Source organism: Antedon mediterranea, chromosome 10 (assembly GCF_964355755.1).
Source record: "Antedon mediterranea chromosome 10, ecAntMedi1.1, whole genome shotgun sequence".
Classification (NCBI taxonomy): Eukaryota; Metazoa; Echinodermata; class Crinoidea; order Comatulida; family Antedonidae; genus Antedon; species Antedon mediterranea.
Window position 1 is genome coordinate 7636369 of NC_092679.1, and position 18232 is coordinate 7654600.

Consider the following 18232-nt stretch of genomic DNA (forward strand, 5'->3'; position numbering starts at 1 on the left):
ACTGCAAACGCCACTGTTTGTTTGTGTAATTGTAAGCACTAAATCAGTATGCAGTATGGATGTAAAAGAGAATACATCCCTGTGTATATAAGGACAAAGGAGCCATTATGTACAGCTTGTATTTTAGGAATGTTTATTTGTATTAAAAAGAATACATTAAGTATGGAATATATTCCCATGTAAACATTAATAACATTGTGTATGTTCAGTATGTACACATGAACTACTTACGTACTGTACAGCGTATATACAGAGATTATATACTTTAGTAAGAAAAAATGTACAACACAAAATATCAGACTTAGTTATTAACTAAACTTTATTATTTAGTTCTTAAAATAACTTTGACAAAAATGTCACTGTCAGCACAATGCTATCAATTATTGGAAACAGTTTCTGCACTTCTACTACAATCAGTAGATAAATCATTGTTAATTAATTAAACTTTAATATTATCTAAAGTTGCTAAATGAATGATAATTATTTCATAATTTGTACAAATTGTAAGAATAATAAATTGTGTTTTAAGTGAGTAAAATGCAGCAGACACAGTGTCGCTGTATTCTACTTTTCTCCTCGCTAAATCTGTTATGATTTATAGCATTTGGATGTTTTTTATCAATTTGAAATTTACTGATAAACAAGCCATAACAGTTATTATTTTTTTAGTTTTAAAGAAAGTAAATTGTAGAGAATTATTAATATTATTTTTGGAATAGAATAGTTTCATTAAATTTGTTGGGTATTGTTGCTATAATTACTATTTATTGGTCTGACAGTGATTCCTTTGTTCTCGGTTGACAAACTAATGCATAATCAATGATTAACCGATTGGTTATACGTCGTAGCGCCTGGAAGGTTGACGCCAGGCGTAAATTGTTAGGTGTGGCACTTTAGTGATCCAACCCTATCCCCCAAAACTAATTAAGAGAAAACCGTATTATTTAATATTAGAGATATAGGGGTTTCCCCTTGTGCAATCAGTGCCCATCATTCACAGTTGCGGATAGTTTCAAGATACAACTGTGTACCAATTAGGGAATACTGTGTCAATGTACTTTTTTAAGAAGCATTATTGAGTTAAGAGTTGTATTTCCCTTGTAAAAAGAGTTGTATTTGTAAAAAGTACAGAATCATGTAGCAATTGAATTGATAGGTAATTGTGTTGGATGTGGATATTTCATCAGCTGCTGCTTTCATGTTGTCTCGATAGAATTAGGTTGATCCAAGGCTTGAAAAGAATTACTTCATGAAAGGTAATTTCAATTTTCCAGGTTATGTTTTGGAATCCAGGTAAGCTGAAATAAATATTACAATGTCATTTATGTAACAGTAAATTAGAAATTTACTGATTCCAATAAATGTTTAAAGACAGTTAATATTAAGTAATGTTTCACACTTAAGTTTGGTTTAAGTAAAGACATTTATTTGTCATGTTTTCACACTAAAGTTGGGTTTAGTGATTAATTCAATATGTGCTGTAAGTAATGTTTCACACTGAAGTTGAAGATTTATTGATTCCAATAAATGTTAAAACAGTTATTTACCTGATGTTTCATACTGTTTAGCGATTCCAATACAGTATATGTTATTTCTCATTTAAGTATCTATTTTATTAAAATGTTGATGGCAAGTCTAAGCCATTCATCCGTAGTTCTACATATTTCAAAATATAAACAAACGTTTTAATATTTTATCTTGGCTAGTTTGAATTCTTTAATAGCTCAATGAAAACAGTTTTCATTGAGAAACAAAGCGTTGTTGTGTTACGGACAATGCTTTCAAGATGACATCTTGCTACGATTTCAATTTCTTGGCTTGGAGAAACAAAGCATTGATACCTTGTATATTCAATTAAATGTTGTTACATGCAATATCATTTGCATGGTTGGAAAAATGACAAGGGAGATTATGAAATAGAATTAATATGACTTATCAATAATTTAGCTGCAATGATATCTGATAATGAACTGTCATTTTCAGAGCTAAATAAACAATATAAATTGTGACATCTATTGTAATAACGTGGATTGTGACTCTGTATGCAGTTATAACTTTCAGTATTAGTTTAATGTCAAGATAATTGTAATTGGCAATATTAGAAAATTACGGAAAAATTTCATTCTATCGTGCCTAGCTTACCTGGATAAACCAACACTAGCCTCTCTCTCCGATGAGAGGTAAACATTACGAAAAGAAGAACATTAGTAACATTAATTTTTCCCCACCCCCGTCAGATAATGGGTCAGCCCGCCACCAGGACGCCCTCAAGTGAGACACACCTACTTAACATCGTCATTTCTTTTCGTATTGTAGATCTTAATTCAGTACAAATTAAAAGGGCAAAAATTAAGTATAAAAGTATATAGCCAGAGAGAAATGCCAAGTGTTCATAAAAAGTATTTGTCGGATCATGGAGGAATTATTTAAAATATTAATTATCTAAATCCTCCATGGTAAAATAATTTCTGAAAGTTTTTCAATTATTTAAATTGCATTATAACCCCTATTAAACAGACCCAAAACATTAGTGTTAAGACATATATTTTCGTTCGTTCCTGTCATTGAATTGTGTCCCCTTAATAGAGGTCTCCTGAATAGAGGTGTCCCAAAGGAGGGTGTCTAATTTAACATATTAACAGTAACTACAAATTATTTGAATGCATTCCATACTGCAAACAGTAATAGCGCCCTCATGAGTGTCTTAACACCACAAATGGCAAGATCTATTTACAGATAGGAAACTGAATTCTTTTGAATTAAGTCACTAAAATGACAGTCAACTGATTTTAATTGCAAGTTTCCAAAGGTAAAGTTTATTTTCATTTTTTGATTCATACTGAAAAACATAATTATTGTTTTGTACGTGCGTCAGAACGAAGCATAAAGCGAAATATTCAGTGAACTTTTGTATGTGGCAATGTGCCAAGGTATATGCGTTGTTGTGGTAGCGAAAAGCCACAGTCTTTGGAAGAACTTTTTGTACAGGTAAACTTTTTGTTGATATGAGTGGTGACAATTAAAGTAATTGTCCTTTATAATAAGTTAATTTATCTTTTGATTCATTTGGCAGTTTGCCATGGTATTGTCTGGTAGCCATTGTTTGTTTTTAAGTGTGTGGGCTTATTATTAATAGAGAACTTTCTTTTTGTTTTGTTATTGTATCATGACAACCACACCTATTTACAAAGTTACAATCTTGTATTTTACATAGTTCTGTAAATTTACTTTTCAAATGATTAGTCAATAGTTTCAGAAGTTATTAGTCATTTTCAAAATAGTTTGTTCCAAAGACCATCTGTACAACACTACTGCTCATATAGTCGCACTGCTCCTATACTCGCATTGCATGTAATGTCGCCCTGCTCTTATAGTAAAACTGCTTGCATAGTTGCACTGCTCAGATAGTGACACTGCTGGAATAGTTACACCACAGAGACTCCCTGGTTACACTAACTCCACTATTTACACTGTTTGATAGATAGAAACAGCGAGGAGTTTGAAACCAAATCAATCGAATAGTCTTTGTCTTTTTTTTACAAATTTTTCATGATGTCAATCAACCATTGTGTCCAGATATCATTATCAATAACCACTATGTCAAAGGGTCATGGTTATATATTCACAATTGTTACTATAGCAACTATATTATGAGACCAATTTGGCAGTATGCCATATTTTTAATCTAACATCATCTGCAGTCCTTTGTCTTTGTTGTATACCGTAATTGTTTTAGTTCTGATGTTTGTGAACCAACTATTGTTTGTTACCTGTCGATGGTATTCCAGCGGTTTTGTTTATGTTCCAGTATTTTGTGTATCCTTAATTTGTGTTAATAGTATAGTATCACACCAATTGAAAATCATACTTGCAATATGTTACAACTAATCTATACAGTTGTTTGAAATGATAAATAAAAACGCAATCATTACAATATTATGATGAGTTCAAGTATTGGCATGTTGCCATAAGGGAGTTGATCAGTATGCATCCTTTGTGTGTGATAACAACTAGTCAGGTCCCACTGATGAACTTTATACAGAGTTTGTTATGTAACAATTAGTCATCATGTGTGTTTACACAGTATATGATGTATTCAGTCAAAATGGCTTTAAATGTAATTGAAAAATGGCATAAGAAAGCACTTTAAACCATGTAATTAAATTATTATCCACTAATAACTAAAGTTCTTATTTAAGTGCTAAAAGATTGAATTGACAACTTTTAAAATACATTACAAAAGGAGTCCAGGAAAATAACAAAGTTTATTTTGTGTCTAGGTTACCTAGATAAACAGACAATAGCCTCTCTCCCTGTGAAAAGAGGATACAAAATACAAAGGATTGAGCACAGCTATTGGATAATTGCAAGCCACTTGAAGATGCTCATCATCTTCTCATCTCTTAATGATACAGTACCTACTATTAAAAATGAAATATCCATATATAGTAGAATTTACTTTCCTTACTGATGATTTTAAGAAGTGGGTCTTTCGACTATTACCGAAATACAAAAGATTACTTGCACAGACAAAGGTCACCATTTTCTGTTTTAAGCACTGTAAATAATTAATATTTATATAAAAACTACTAAATATGTATATATTCTACCGTTTGATTTGCATAAAGCATTCTTTTTGCCACTAATTTAACCCGGATTCAAAAGATCCGGAGTTGTCTGAAAATAAAAAACCACATTGGAAATGAACTGTAATTAACCTTGTAAACTAGTACAAAGTGGAGCACACTGCTGAACTTTCTTGTGGAAATGGACAGTTTTCAGAACTAGACTGATAAATGTTTAGAATGTGCACACTCTATTAAAGAAATGAGGTACTGTATCAGTAGTTTTACAAACATTTGTTTGTTAATGACATTTAATCGGAATAATGAGAGGGGAAGTCACAGATACTGGTACTGTACTACTGAACTTTCTTGTGGATATGGAAAGTCTTCAGAACTAGACTGATAAATGTTTAGAATGTGCACACTCTATTAAAGAAATGATGTACTGTATCAGTACTGTAGTTTTACAAACATATGTTTGTTAATGACATTTAGTCGGAATAATGAGAGGGGAAGTCACAGATACTGGTACTGTACTACTACTGAACTTTCTTGTGGAAATGGAAAGTTTTCAGAACTGAGAATGTTTAAAATGTGCACTACTGTACATTAAAGAAATGATGTGCAAGATGTTAAGAAAGAATAATGTTGAATCATGTCTCAAGTATTTAGAATACATTTTTCCTATGTTATTTTAACTTATTATCAATATCAGTATATAAAAGGGACACGGTGAGAACATAATATTGATAATATAGGAAAGGAAGAACTGAAACACCTACATGGACATGTGACCAAATTAGCGACAAGCGACCAAATGAATGACATGCAGCCAAATTAGCGCGGTCTCTCATGCAATTATAAAAATGATGATATGGTATAAATCAAAGCTTATGCAGATGACAAGAATGTTATTTGTTACAAAATCATTTTACATACCTTGATCATGCCAAGCAAATGATATCATTTATGATGGTGAATCATCGCAATTGTCAACTTTTAATATGTCAACTGCAATGCGAAAATATAATAAATCATTTATACTTTTTATTGAATAATGTTTCAGAGAAGGATGCAAGTTAATTTATGATCAATAAAAAATATGATTAATTAAGTGATATATAGCTGCGTTCTGTCATCAATATATTGTGAGTGAGAGTGGGATACAATCTACCACTAATACATGCACTGTATCTGCTGGCACAGTAGTATACTGAAAGAAAATGTATAAAGTATTTTGTCTCTCTGTTGGTTAAAGTTCACAAGTATAGATCTCTGAATTACCTGTTTAAAGGCCAGGTGACGTGCGGGCAAAACATTTCTATTGATCATACATTCCAATAATTATCGATCTATAGTTTCCCCTATGTTTCATAATTTTTGGGATTTTATTTGTGTTACACGAGTTTGTTGAAAATAAGCACTTTCTTATCAGTGGGGGGATAGTTAAAATTACACAGTAAAATCTCTATTCGTTTGTACACACATTTTGTAAATAGAGAGTCATTTTAAAAAGCTATGAAAAATAAACGGTGTGGTAAAAAATGTTATCAGATGACTAAATATAGGTAATATAACTTGAATATTACATTTCTGATATTTTTATTCAACTTCAGATTTTTATTTTCATGCTATAGCAAAAATTATCCACCATATATCCACAATCTTTTTTCACCGTCTAGGGAGTCACCAGACATGTTATTACATTAGGTTAACTACCTAACTACTGAAAAAAAGTCTTCCTGGTTTTTATGGAAGAATTTTGTATTTGACCATATTAAGTGAAATTCATGTTTTTTCGTCTCGATTTCTGTTACAAATATTTGATTTATGTACAATTAACCAAATATTAAATTTAAAATTCATGCCTGTACCTGAGCTTTAATTAGCACTTGGCATGCTTTTAACATTTAAAAGAATTTCGTGCGGAAATACTGCGAGTTAATGTTAATAATGTTAACTATGTGTATCAATATGAGTTCTCTTTATTTTGGACTATTAATGAAGTAGTCCAAGAAGAGGATTGGATTTGTTGCTTCTATATTTTCATTAGTTAATGCATGCTTGAAGGAGAGGACATTAAGTCTGTGAACTAGATAAGAGCTAAGTTAGCTCTGAGGAGTCTGAACTAGAGCACATGTACTCTGTAACACAAAGTGAGTCAAGTCTGGACGTGAGCAAATGTACTTTTTTATGTAAAGTATTTGTTTGAACACTGGAGTAAATGCACTCTCTTTTTTAAAGTATTTGTCTGAACTGGAGTAAATCCACCCTATCACAAAGTGAGTTAAGTCTGAACACGGGAGTAAAGGCACTCTCTTACGTAAAGTACTGTATTTGCACTGGAGTAAATGCACTCTCTTTTTTAAAGTATTTGTCTGAACTGGAGTATAATCCACTCTCTATCACAAAGTGAGTTATTTGGAACACTGGAGCATTAAATGCACTCACGTAAAGTATTTGGACTCGAGTAAATGCACTCTCTCTAGCACAAAGTGAGTTAAGTCTGAACTGGAGTAAATGCACTTGATTTAGAACAAAGTGAGTTAAGTCTTAAAACTGGAGCATTAAATGCACTGTGTGACAAAGTAAGATAAGTCTGACCTAATGTAGAGTACTCTATGTACACGCTCTCTTTAGCACGATTCTCAATGTGAACATTCTTTTACCCGAAGTTGTTGTATGTAAAGGATGATACTGTACTCTCTCATATTTTTACGATAGGTAGGTTTCTTAAGACTGCTGATGAATTTTTGGTTGCATGCAACGCAACTTTACAGCTCACTATGTCGGTTGATTTGTCGGTTGGTAAACACTAACTTGAGCACGCGACTGCAGCCATGTATATGGCCTTGTTTTATTGCACCAATTTTAGTGATAATATCTTTATTTAAAATGATTAATTTTATTAACTTGCTCCTACTTTTTAATTGATGTCATCTTCATCAGCCTTTTAATCTTTTCATCCTTTACAAAACACATAATTATTGTCATTTTCGCAAATCAAATCATTCCATCCAACCAGCTATTATGTAATAATAGTATAGTAATAGTAATTAATATTAGTAATACTTCGGAAAACCTTAGTTTAGCACAACTTGACTTATCACATATTGATTTAGATTAATTAGGTTAGCTTTTGAAAAGAATCAATTGGCCTCCTAATTGAACTATTGTTATTTTGTTGGTAGTGTTACAAGGGTTGAGACAAAAATCACTGATGTGACATTGTTGTGACCATAGTCAATTGACTATGTTGTGACATAATGTGACCTTAGTTATTTTGTTGTTACATAGGTTGTGACACCTATAGGTCATAAAATCATGTCAAATTATCAAGTTACGTTGGACTGTTGTGTTCCCACGATTTAGAACCATCAAATCTCTATTTAAATGAACTTATACTACTATAGTGTTGCGTTACTCTGACCTTTATTGTGATGTGGTTCCTATTGTTCTATTGTTGTTTTTTTATTTAGTTTCTCAGCTTGGGATATACATTCCCTTTCCATAAGGAAGGAAGTGTTGGAATATCATATCATATATTTATCAGAAAGTGTTATGTACCAATTCATTTGTTTAATTGTTGTTATTTGTGGTGTGAAATAGTCTAGTTACAATTTGTTTATGGACAACTTTTGTGAACTACCAAAAGCATGTGAGTGGCCAACCGGTTAAGACAGTGAAACCGTAATTATGTAGCCATAACACCGGCAAGGGTTCGAGCTGGCTCACTTGCTCCATGGTTCTGATGGTAAAACAAGTCTTCTTGATAAAGGACTATAAACCATTGGTCCAGTGTAGGCTACACATCTAGCTGATGTGCACTTAAAAGAACCTAGTATAGACGAGTAGCGTGTTACCCGATGTACTATTACATCACAGCCACTGATCATAACTGGGCCCTCTGAGAGACAAGTTTTGACTGAAGAGGTCGCCCAGTATAAATAAATAATATCAAATAATATAACAAACACCTGTTTTATTTATGGGAATTAAACCTTTTTTTATTTGAACAATATTTAACAAGGATGGTCCATCCAACCGAATCTGATCATTAAGGACTCATTCCAATGCTATTGTAAAAAGATAACATGAAAATATATCGAGTAACAACAACTAAAAATAAAAATAGGATTTATAAATGATGAAGTAAATGAAATAATTAATAAATAATAGAAATCTAGAAAAAAATTTAGATATTTAAATATTTTTGTTATTAACCCAGCAATACACAATTGATGTGACGCTGTATTACAGAATTTGCTTATGATGCTAGACAAATTAAACAGTATTGAGAGACAGAATCAACTATCTGTTAGGACAATGACACAAATAAGACATTGAACTCATATTGTAAACTGCTCGGCACCGTAAATGTTTGACCAATACTAGGTTGGATGATTATTACATTTATTGCCATTATAATTCAGTGATTTAATAATGTGTAATTGCATCTTAGCGGCATATTCAAAAAGACCATTTAATTCAAAAAGGTATACTATGTGTACTTGAGGATTGATATAAAGCACTTTATAAAAGATTAATTTTAATAATGTACTGTGCCTTTTCTTTTCATAATTAAAATTAATTTATTGTTTCCCAAAAATGATTGTAGGCCGCCAGTGGAGAGTTTTTCTTCCAAAAAAAAGGAGCGTACAAACAGGATTAGTTGCTTTATCAATTAGCATGTGCTTATATTGGGCGTAATGTACTATAATAGCAGTAAATATACAGTGCATACTTAAACTTTTGAAATATATATCTATAGTCTATTGTATGCAAATGTTATGCAAATTTGCCCATTCAATGTGCTTAACGTCGTCCAAGTACTAAAATGTAATTTTTCTTAACCAGTGTGATCTGTGTCAATTATTAATTAAAAAATACTACAGTATACAGACCAGTCTTTCAAATTAAAGCGATACTGAATATTTAGAATTATTGTATGACTATGAATTAAACTGATATTTTTTAGTGACTGGGATTATTTGGCCTCATTTTATCTAAATTATTATTAATAAGAATGAGATAAGATTTACCCTGAATCAACCAAAACCGAATTTAATTTGTTGTTGTTGCCCAACAGCATAAATCTGGTTGGTCTGATAAATAGGAAATACACTTTTCACCATGCAGTTACCAGTTTTTATAAGGCCTACAAAATAGCCATTTAGCTTTGCACCATTTCATTGTCATCATTACATTTAAAGAATGTCAGTGTAGTATCTTAACTTTACTGCACCTCCACAGAATTGTTATTATTTTTGTTATTCCAGCTATTTAATGACACATATTACCATTGCTGGTGTACGTTGCAATCCCACACTCTGTGTAATAGAGCCTCTATGTGGACTTCTTCTACAGCTATCATAACTATATTCATTTATCTATTTCATTTTTGCTTACTTCACCTGTTATAAGATTCACAGTGTCTGCATTGAATGCTTTGATGATTGCGTCCCGGATTGCGTCTGCTGGTGATAATACCCCACCACTTGTTGCCTCTAGGCAAACACAGACCAACTGTTAAGCATCACAACTTGATGCATTTCTCAAAAACCGTCTTCCTCTAATGAAGACAAGGATGGAAGCTACATCCACACGGAGCCTCGTTTCCATCCAGTCTGCTGCCGAGATAAAATATTTTCAAAAATTGGTGTTGTGTTTTCAGTTAGAAGTGTTCACACATTACCGTACAAAACATGCGACAGCTAGAATAAACATTGCTTTAAATTAACTGTCTGTATTAATGATAATGATCTTATCTTAAAAATGGGTGTAGTATTTACTATTAGAACTTTTTACACTAAACTCATTGAGGATTTGGTACAAAACATGTGATTAAAATATCCAGAACAGCCAGCCAGAATTAGGGTGTCACGAAACCTAAGACCACGAAAGCTAAGACCCCCTAAGACCTAAGATCACGAAAGCTAAGACCCAAGACCTAAGATTGCAAATTATAAGATATACTACAGCTTAAAAACAATACTTGTTTATCCATACATAATTTTAAACATAGTAGATTTCATTTATTACCATAAATATAATTAAATACTACCGCAAAACATAGATAAACTCACATTATTTTCGCCCGTTGAGTAAATGTATATTTTTTCTTTACAACAAACAAACTTGACTGGTTGTTTGTTGGTAAATATTTACTCCATTGTGTTGGTTCAGAGGATGTTTTTCTTTCGCACCTGCCTTTCTTGTATTTTGACTCCAAATTTGTTAACTGACTTTATTCTGAATATCACACTTTAAAATTAGGACTTATATAAGAACTTTCAGGAGGAAAAACACATAAAAACAAATAAATAAATCCTTTAAATTGATGTTTTTACAGACGTGTTTCTTAATACTGTAACTCCTCATGCTCAATGTTTTTGTTTCTATGAAGCGCCAAAAGAGCAACAATAATAGTACAAGTATAAAAACCGAAAGAAAACGAAACAAAAAAACTTATTATCATGATTTTAAATTACAATTTATTTGCGAGTATTTATTTCTTCGTACTAGCATGATTATACTATTATTATTACAATTTTAATTTTACATTGGAATAAAAAAAATAAAAAATAAATTAAATTTCTATTTTATTCAATATTAATGTTCTTCAATAGTTTCTGTTATACTATATTGCCTCTTATTCGCTATTTTAGCAACAAGAAAGTTGGGACAGTTGTACAGACTCATAAATAGACTATGAGCATAAAAGTGTCAGAAACAATGATGTGTTGTGTTATAATGCATTTTATGTACAGTAGTTCAATAGTTATACTATAGTGTAATTTCATAAATTTTCACCAATAAAAAAAGTTTCAATAATGATACACACACAATTTTATCAATAGTAACTTTGGGACCAACATTGTTGCTCAATTAATTTTACATTTGGACTTTCCTGCCTTTTCTGTCTATTTCGTGCCTGCTTACTTGGATAAACCGACAATATAGCCTCTCTCTCCGAAGAGAGAACATAACAAACATAAAACATAAACATAAAAGCTTTCGCTTGATTACTTATAATGATAAAGAAATCAAATTTATTTGTGTCATTGGATTATTATAATTTGCTAGGTTTTTAAATTCTTGTCTAGACATGTAGTAACATAATTAGAAACAGCATATAAAGATGGTATCCTTTGTAAAAGGTTTATTGCAGTTTCTGGGTTAAAAAGTTGTTTTTAAAGAGCTGTTGATGAAGGCCTACAGCTATGTTAGTGACACAATTTTCAAATTCTACAACTAGAAGATCAACAAAACTTAAAACATAAACTCATTAACAAATTAAATGTTCAACAGAACATCATATCATTAATGTCATAAAAATGTGTGCTGAATGTCTTTTTTAATGTATTCCAGCTAACTGAACAAATGTTTTATTTTACATAAAAAGTATACTGAGATTTTATGTAGGTCTGGTTAACTATTCATAGTGCGGCACCAGAGATAGTTCACTGCAAAAACAATTCAGAGAAATTAAAAATAAACTATTGTATTCCATCTTTGGGTATTAAGAGACAGTAGCCTGTACGTCATATAGCTTAATGGGGCTTAAACAACAAATAATAATGTAGTAGAACTGTGTTTAGAATCACAGATGAGCATCTTCACAATGTTGCACTTTCTCAGTTTCTATGTCTAAGCAAAATAAATATTTAAGTACAGTATGTAATAATAACAACAAGAATTAGATATATTATGAACACTTTTCCTTTGAGACCAATATGCTATACAAACTTGATTTTACACATTAAAATCTTTACTGCTCCACTTAAGTACTGTCCTTTCTCTCTGACATTTAACATAGATCCTTGCTTCTCCCCTTCCAGTTATGTCCGCTACACATATGTCTCTGGCAGATTCGGAACATGATGCTGACTTTTTTTTGTTTCTTTTTGATTTTTAGAGTGTAATCATATTATGAGCGATTTTGAAGTGGAAGTAACAACACGTGTCAAAGGCTTACAGAGTCCAGGAAGAAGTGGAGGTGGTACGCGGCGCAAAGACAACTGGGTTGTCGTGGATGTGCATACGTTGAAGATGCAGAGTGATAATGAGAGTATTTATCTGACAGATGATGAGACAATATACGAAGAAGACGAGGATGTATTCCTTCAATCGGAAACACCCGATCAAGCTGTTAACACGCCTTTAATATCATCACCAATCTCTATACCATCACTATCTCCAACACATTCCACACAGTCGGCACCAAGCCCATCTCATATACGCATACCACCACAATGTAGGACTTATTCTGCGCCCGTGCAAAGGGCGTCACCAGTGCACACTATAGCAAACTGGGACATTGGATCACCCCTGTCTTCCGGGTATGGATCCGCGCCTCACGGATTATTAACGACCTCAACTCAAACGCCACCGACAAGTCCCTCATTTTATATACGGACGCATGTAACTATACGAATGAATAATGCCAGTGGGTTTGGTTACATGGCAAGACGTAGACTTTTAGCACAAGGTCAGTATGTTTTATGTCATATTGGAGTTTATTTATACTGTACCAGGATTTTTCTTTTACCAAAAAGTCATGGCATCACTAATAATAATGAATAATGAATGAATAATAATAGTTGACTTGTATAGTGCCTATACATACTGTACGATTTTAACCTGCTAGCTTTCACTCTATTTATATTGTGCCTTACACTATATACCCTTTGGTCTCAAAGGGTCCCTTTGTGTCCAGATGCCACTAAACTGCGTTCAGAAATTTAGTTTTGTCTGTTTTTTGTATTCAATGCTACACTACACAACATACACTTGCATAACAATTTCATTTGAATTGTCTGCTTCCCTTTTACCAGTTCTGATAAATTGGTTACATTATAATGACAGTATTGTTTTTGTTTACGAGAGAATCGCTATTCACGTAATAATAAATAGCAACACAGCTGTTTAACATTATTAGGAGAATGTTTAAAATGTGTATTCATCAGAAACACAGTAAACTGAAGTTATTGAACGATGTTAATTTTATAGACATTAATTTTCATCTCTGCATGTTTCAAGACCTGGGAATTTCAGGGTAGCCTCCTCATCTGCATTGGACAAGTCTGGACTTGCCTCGATATTAGCCTTCACCTTTTATACTGTTATAAAATTATGCAGCAATTTTCTCTCAAAGATGAGGATTTATAATTTGTTTTGTGTTTTTTTTTTGTTTCATGTAATTTACACATTGCTATTGTTCATAAGAGACTGAGGCTTAAATTTCATTTTAAACGGATTAATTAAATAATCAAATTGTATTAAACATCAAATTTACAGATATTGCGGTTTTACTATTGTTGCATTGTTTACGATTTAAATTAATTGTTTACGATTTAAATTCATTGTTTTTCTGAAGGGTTATTATAATTTTAGGTTTCATTCTGTAGGGCGTTTATTATTTTTTGTTGAATAATAGTTTCTTTAGCTGGCTTCTGGCCAAATTGTGTTGTATTGTTGTTATACCAAGGTCTTTATATTTCTCTTCTCAAATGATGCAAATCCACTTCATTCTCGTTAATCCTCGACTTTGACAACGTTTTTCAAATTACTTGAACTTTATTGTTTTGGATGAAAGAAGTGTTTGAAGTACATAATTCAGTGTAATATAGTTAAATTGTGTTCCAGATATTTAAATATATTTGTTTTAAGTGTTCTAAATAATGACCATAGGTTGATTGACAGTATTACCTGGTTAAAATTATGTTTTATTTATCAATTATTAAATAACTTTGTAATCCGGGAGAAAATGTGGAAAACCGGAAGCACAATAGGAGTGTTGGCATGTATGATATTAATTAAAGAAAAACTTGAAATAATAAACGACTTCATGAAATTACTGACAATTAAATAATTTTAAAAAAAATTCTTTGTATTATAAACACGGGCGTATATAGAAATAATAAGGTCATACCTGTTAATTACTATACACTTTTATGATTGAACTCAAACTGTAGTAAAAGTACAGTGAACTTGCATCAGTACTGTATTAATTAAACCAAAGGAATAATGATTGCGATGGATAATCATCGAGGCCAGTGATGGACTTTGCCAGCTAATTATCAAGCGATGCTGCATTATTAATATCAAATACTCATAGTCTTTGTGGAACCTCTGTATAGTATACACTGGAGCCTCATTATCTAAACTTATACTGTAGTAGTGGTATTGCAGCATGGTGCTTATCAATGCCTATCAATCTCAGTAACCTGAGTTCAAATCCTCTACCTACATACAGAGCAGTAGAATAAAGAGCATGGTGTATCAGTACTTGTACTCTCAAGGTTCAGGGTTCCTCCTGGCATATGTTGAATCAGAATACTGATGTACAGCAGAGCTAGGCTTGTAGACTTATGATTGCTTCTACTCTACTCGCTCCCTAATCCTAAAATGACACAAGCATGATGATATATAGTGTATCCATCCTGTAATTAGTCGCTTACTTTTTGATATGTGTGGAATATTTTTGAAAATTACTGCAGTTACAGATTGGCAACATGAGATGTGTTTACCACAGTCTGTTTATTACTGTGTATAGTCACTATTCATGTTCTTCATGGTCACAGCATACATTTACTTTTATACAACATCTTAATGACTCTTTATTTTACCAATTGTTGACCCAGAGTGGTTCATTTATGCAATTAATTCAAGGACAATACATGTTATTCTGATAGTAAACAAAATTGTTTAAATGTGTTTTACATAATATCCACTATTATGGAACACTTAAGGACCAAAAGATCCCCCTTAATAGAGATATCTCCTTCTCCGTAAGATACTTAGGGCCGATTAATAGACATTTGTTGGTCTTTAGTCAGCATTTTGTTTGCCTTTCTTGATCTTTGTTATTTGTTTCTCTAAATAAGGTGATCCCAATGGAATGGGACATTTTGTTTCGTTTGAAAATGAATAAACACAATTTTCAGTTTCGTACATTAATTAAGTACAGATAGATATTTTAGAAAACTGTCTTGTAACAACACCCGAACATAGATTTCATTACCGCCATTAGTAGAAATTAAACAATCACTATCAATTTCCTGAATTCTACTAATAATAATAAAAAATAATATTTAAACACAAATATTAATTGAGAAAGATAGAATATTACTTCCAGTGCCTCACTGTATGAACTGTTATATGGAGGGTTTTGTTAATGCGAGTCCCAAGTTGTAACACTCTGTTTTTATGGTCTGCAAAGAGTTGAGCAAGGTGCAGTATAGGGTCCTTTTGCCGGTCGACACTGCTATTGACAGTGTTGAGAAATAGGAGGAAATTTGCTTTACTTTGCTTTAACCAAGCAAAGACTTAGCTTATGCTGCTTTATTCTTACATGCACATGTACATTTAATGTTAAGCATATATTTTGTTTAAGCATACCTGTAGTAAGCTGCAATGGTGAGGTGAATAATTGCTAATGTGCAAAGAATCTGTTCCTGTGAGATCACTGCTGAAGAATATTCAGCTGCAATGGTGAAAGTTTCAGCAGCTTAACGAACAGTTAAGAGCATGCCAATATAATTGCATTAGCAGTGCAAAGAAGAGCAATAGCAATCGCTAAAATAGCAATAGCAGTTTTAATTAAAAAGCAAAATTAGCAATAGCAAAGCAAAACATAGCTTAAAGATGTATTGTCCCTTGAAACACAAAAAAATGAAGGTCAAAATATTCTAAATTTAAATTAGCCATATCAAAGTAATATTAAATTATTCACTTTAAGTAAAAAATTCAAGCCAAAAGCAACAAGTTTACGTAACTAACAGGTAAATTAGTTTGATTAAATTTTGTCTGGAAAATCGTCGCAAGCGAAAGTAAACAAAGATTTATGATTATGCATACAGAGTAGCCAAACAAGCGAGTTTCAACAAAAAAAACGTCTGTATTTCAGTTAAATGATTTTTTGGGACAAATATTTGGTGATAGTTAGTAACTATTATGATACTTCAAAATGACCCATCTTTTTTCGAAATCTGTTATTTTTTTTTTTTTTTAACTAGTCATAGGGACAATACATCTTTAAGCAGTGAATAAAACAGCTTTAGCAGTGCTAAAAAGGGGCATAATAGCTGCGTTAAAACTTAAACAAAACATAAGCTATGCAATAAAGAGGAAAAATGTAATTACCTCTTATATAACGGTTATATTAGAGGTAATTAATGCTCATGTGCAAAATTAGCTAACGATATAGATGCTATCTGCTTATTTTATGCTTTTTGGTTCCTGATCAATACTGCGCCTAGGTGAAAGAGTTGCTAGGTATGTACAGTAGTAGGCTGGTTAAAATATTAATTAAGTTTGAAATACCATATTTTCAAAATTATAGACTGATACTAAGTAAATTGATAAACTTATCTCAAAACATTATGTACAATTTCTTATAATTGCACATCATTTTTACTCTTATTATATGTATGCATTTTATATATATAAAGTGATAGCCCCTGGAATTCCAGGGTCCTCTAGATTACAACCCACGGATGACCTTTAATGATGTCACCTCTAAGAATAGCAAGGACTAGTGATGCAATTACTGAAGCATTATAGTGATTGGGGAGTTAGCAATGCATGAATGACGTCATAGACTCTGCAACGCCATAGGCTGAAATAAAACAAAGAAGTAGTAGATTGTGGTGTGAAAAAAACATGACAAAAAGTTGTCACACAAGTTGTTATGAGGAGGAGACACTATTGGACAGGATATCACCTTCTGTCATAGAATGGAAGATCGACTAGGTGACCTGGAAAAAAGTCTGAAAAAACGTGCACATGTAGTAGCTAAACAAAATACACCAATATCTGGCCATGGAGTTCAAAGTGCTTGGGAAGGTGATTTTATTTTTTTAAGTTTGTTGTCTGGAAAAGTTATAATACTCTTATAGATCAACAGGAAGAGATATGGGTTGTATGATCTTGTTTTGTAAACATGAACTTTATTAACATTTATCTTTTTGTATCATTTAATAAAAACAGTTTAAATGTTGAAGTAAATTGTAGCTTTTGACTTTGGTTGTCATGGAGACTTCATAAGGAATTATATAATATATCATAATAAAGTGTTTTGCTTGATGAAAGTTCATGCGTGCTGGTAGATAAATGTATTAGAAAGTTTGTAAGTGAAAATTCACATACCTTTAATTTTGTGAATTATCATTTAGTGCTGACAGCAACAAAACGTATTCTAGTCAGCACAGCAGTTTTTAAAATCTAATTACTTTAAAAGTAACATTTTTATTTTAAGTTTTTAATTCTACATTTACTTTTATTTTCTGGCTGTCTAGGAATTTTTAAAGAGATATTTTCTTTAAAATACAATGCATGATTTTACACAACAATGAAGTGGGATCTTCAATGTTTTGAACTTTCCAAAACTTGTAATCGTCATACTCTAATACTTTAATAGCTTCCTGTTTTTTAATTTGTTAGAACATTCCAGAAAGTTCAGGAAGTTCTACCTTTTCAAAATCAAAACCAAATAAACTTTTGTCTTCAGTAATATTTCTCCTGTATTAGCTTAGTTAAAAAAAACAACCTATACCGGTACCTTAAATATTACTTTCTACAACATCAAGAATCTTACAGCATAATTTTAGATTAAAAAGTTAATATTTTTGCTTTATAATTATATGTATAAAGAATATATAAAT

At 31.8% G+C, this 18232-nt stretch overlaps 1 protein-coding gene across 1 annotated transcript in view; it reads left to right on the forward strand.

Moving 5' to 3' along the window:
- The first annotated feature begins 2956 nt into the window (after positions 1-2956).
- LOC140060877 (uncharacterized) overlaps positions 2957-18232 on the forward strand; it is a 33214-nt gene continuing 17938 nt past the window's right edge. Inside the window, exons 1-2 of the mRNA XM_072107238.1 lie at positions 2957-2988; positions 12484-13056. Of these exons, the coding sequence (XP_071963339.1) occupies positions 12498-13056 (559 nt within the window). The 5' untranslated portion in view covers positions 2957-2988; positions 12484-12497. The remainder of the gene's footprint in view (positions 2989-12483; positions 13057-18232) is intronic.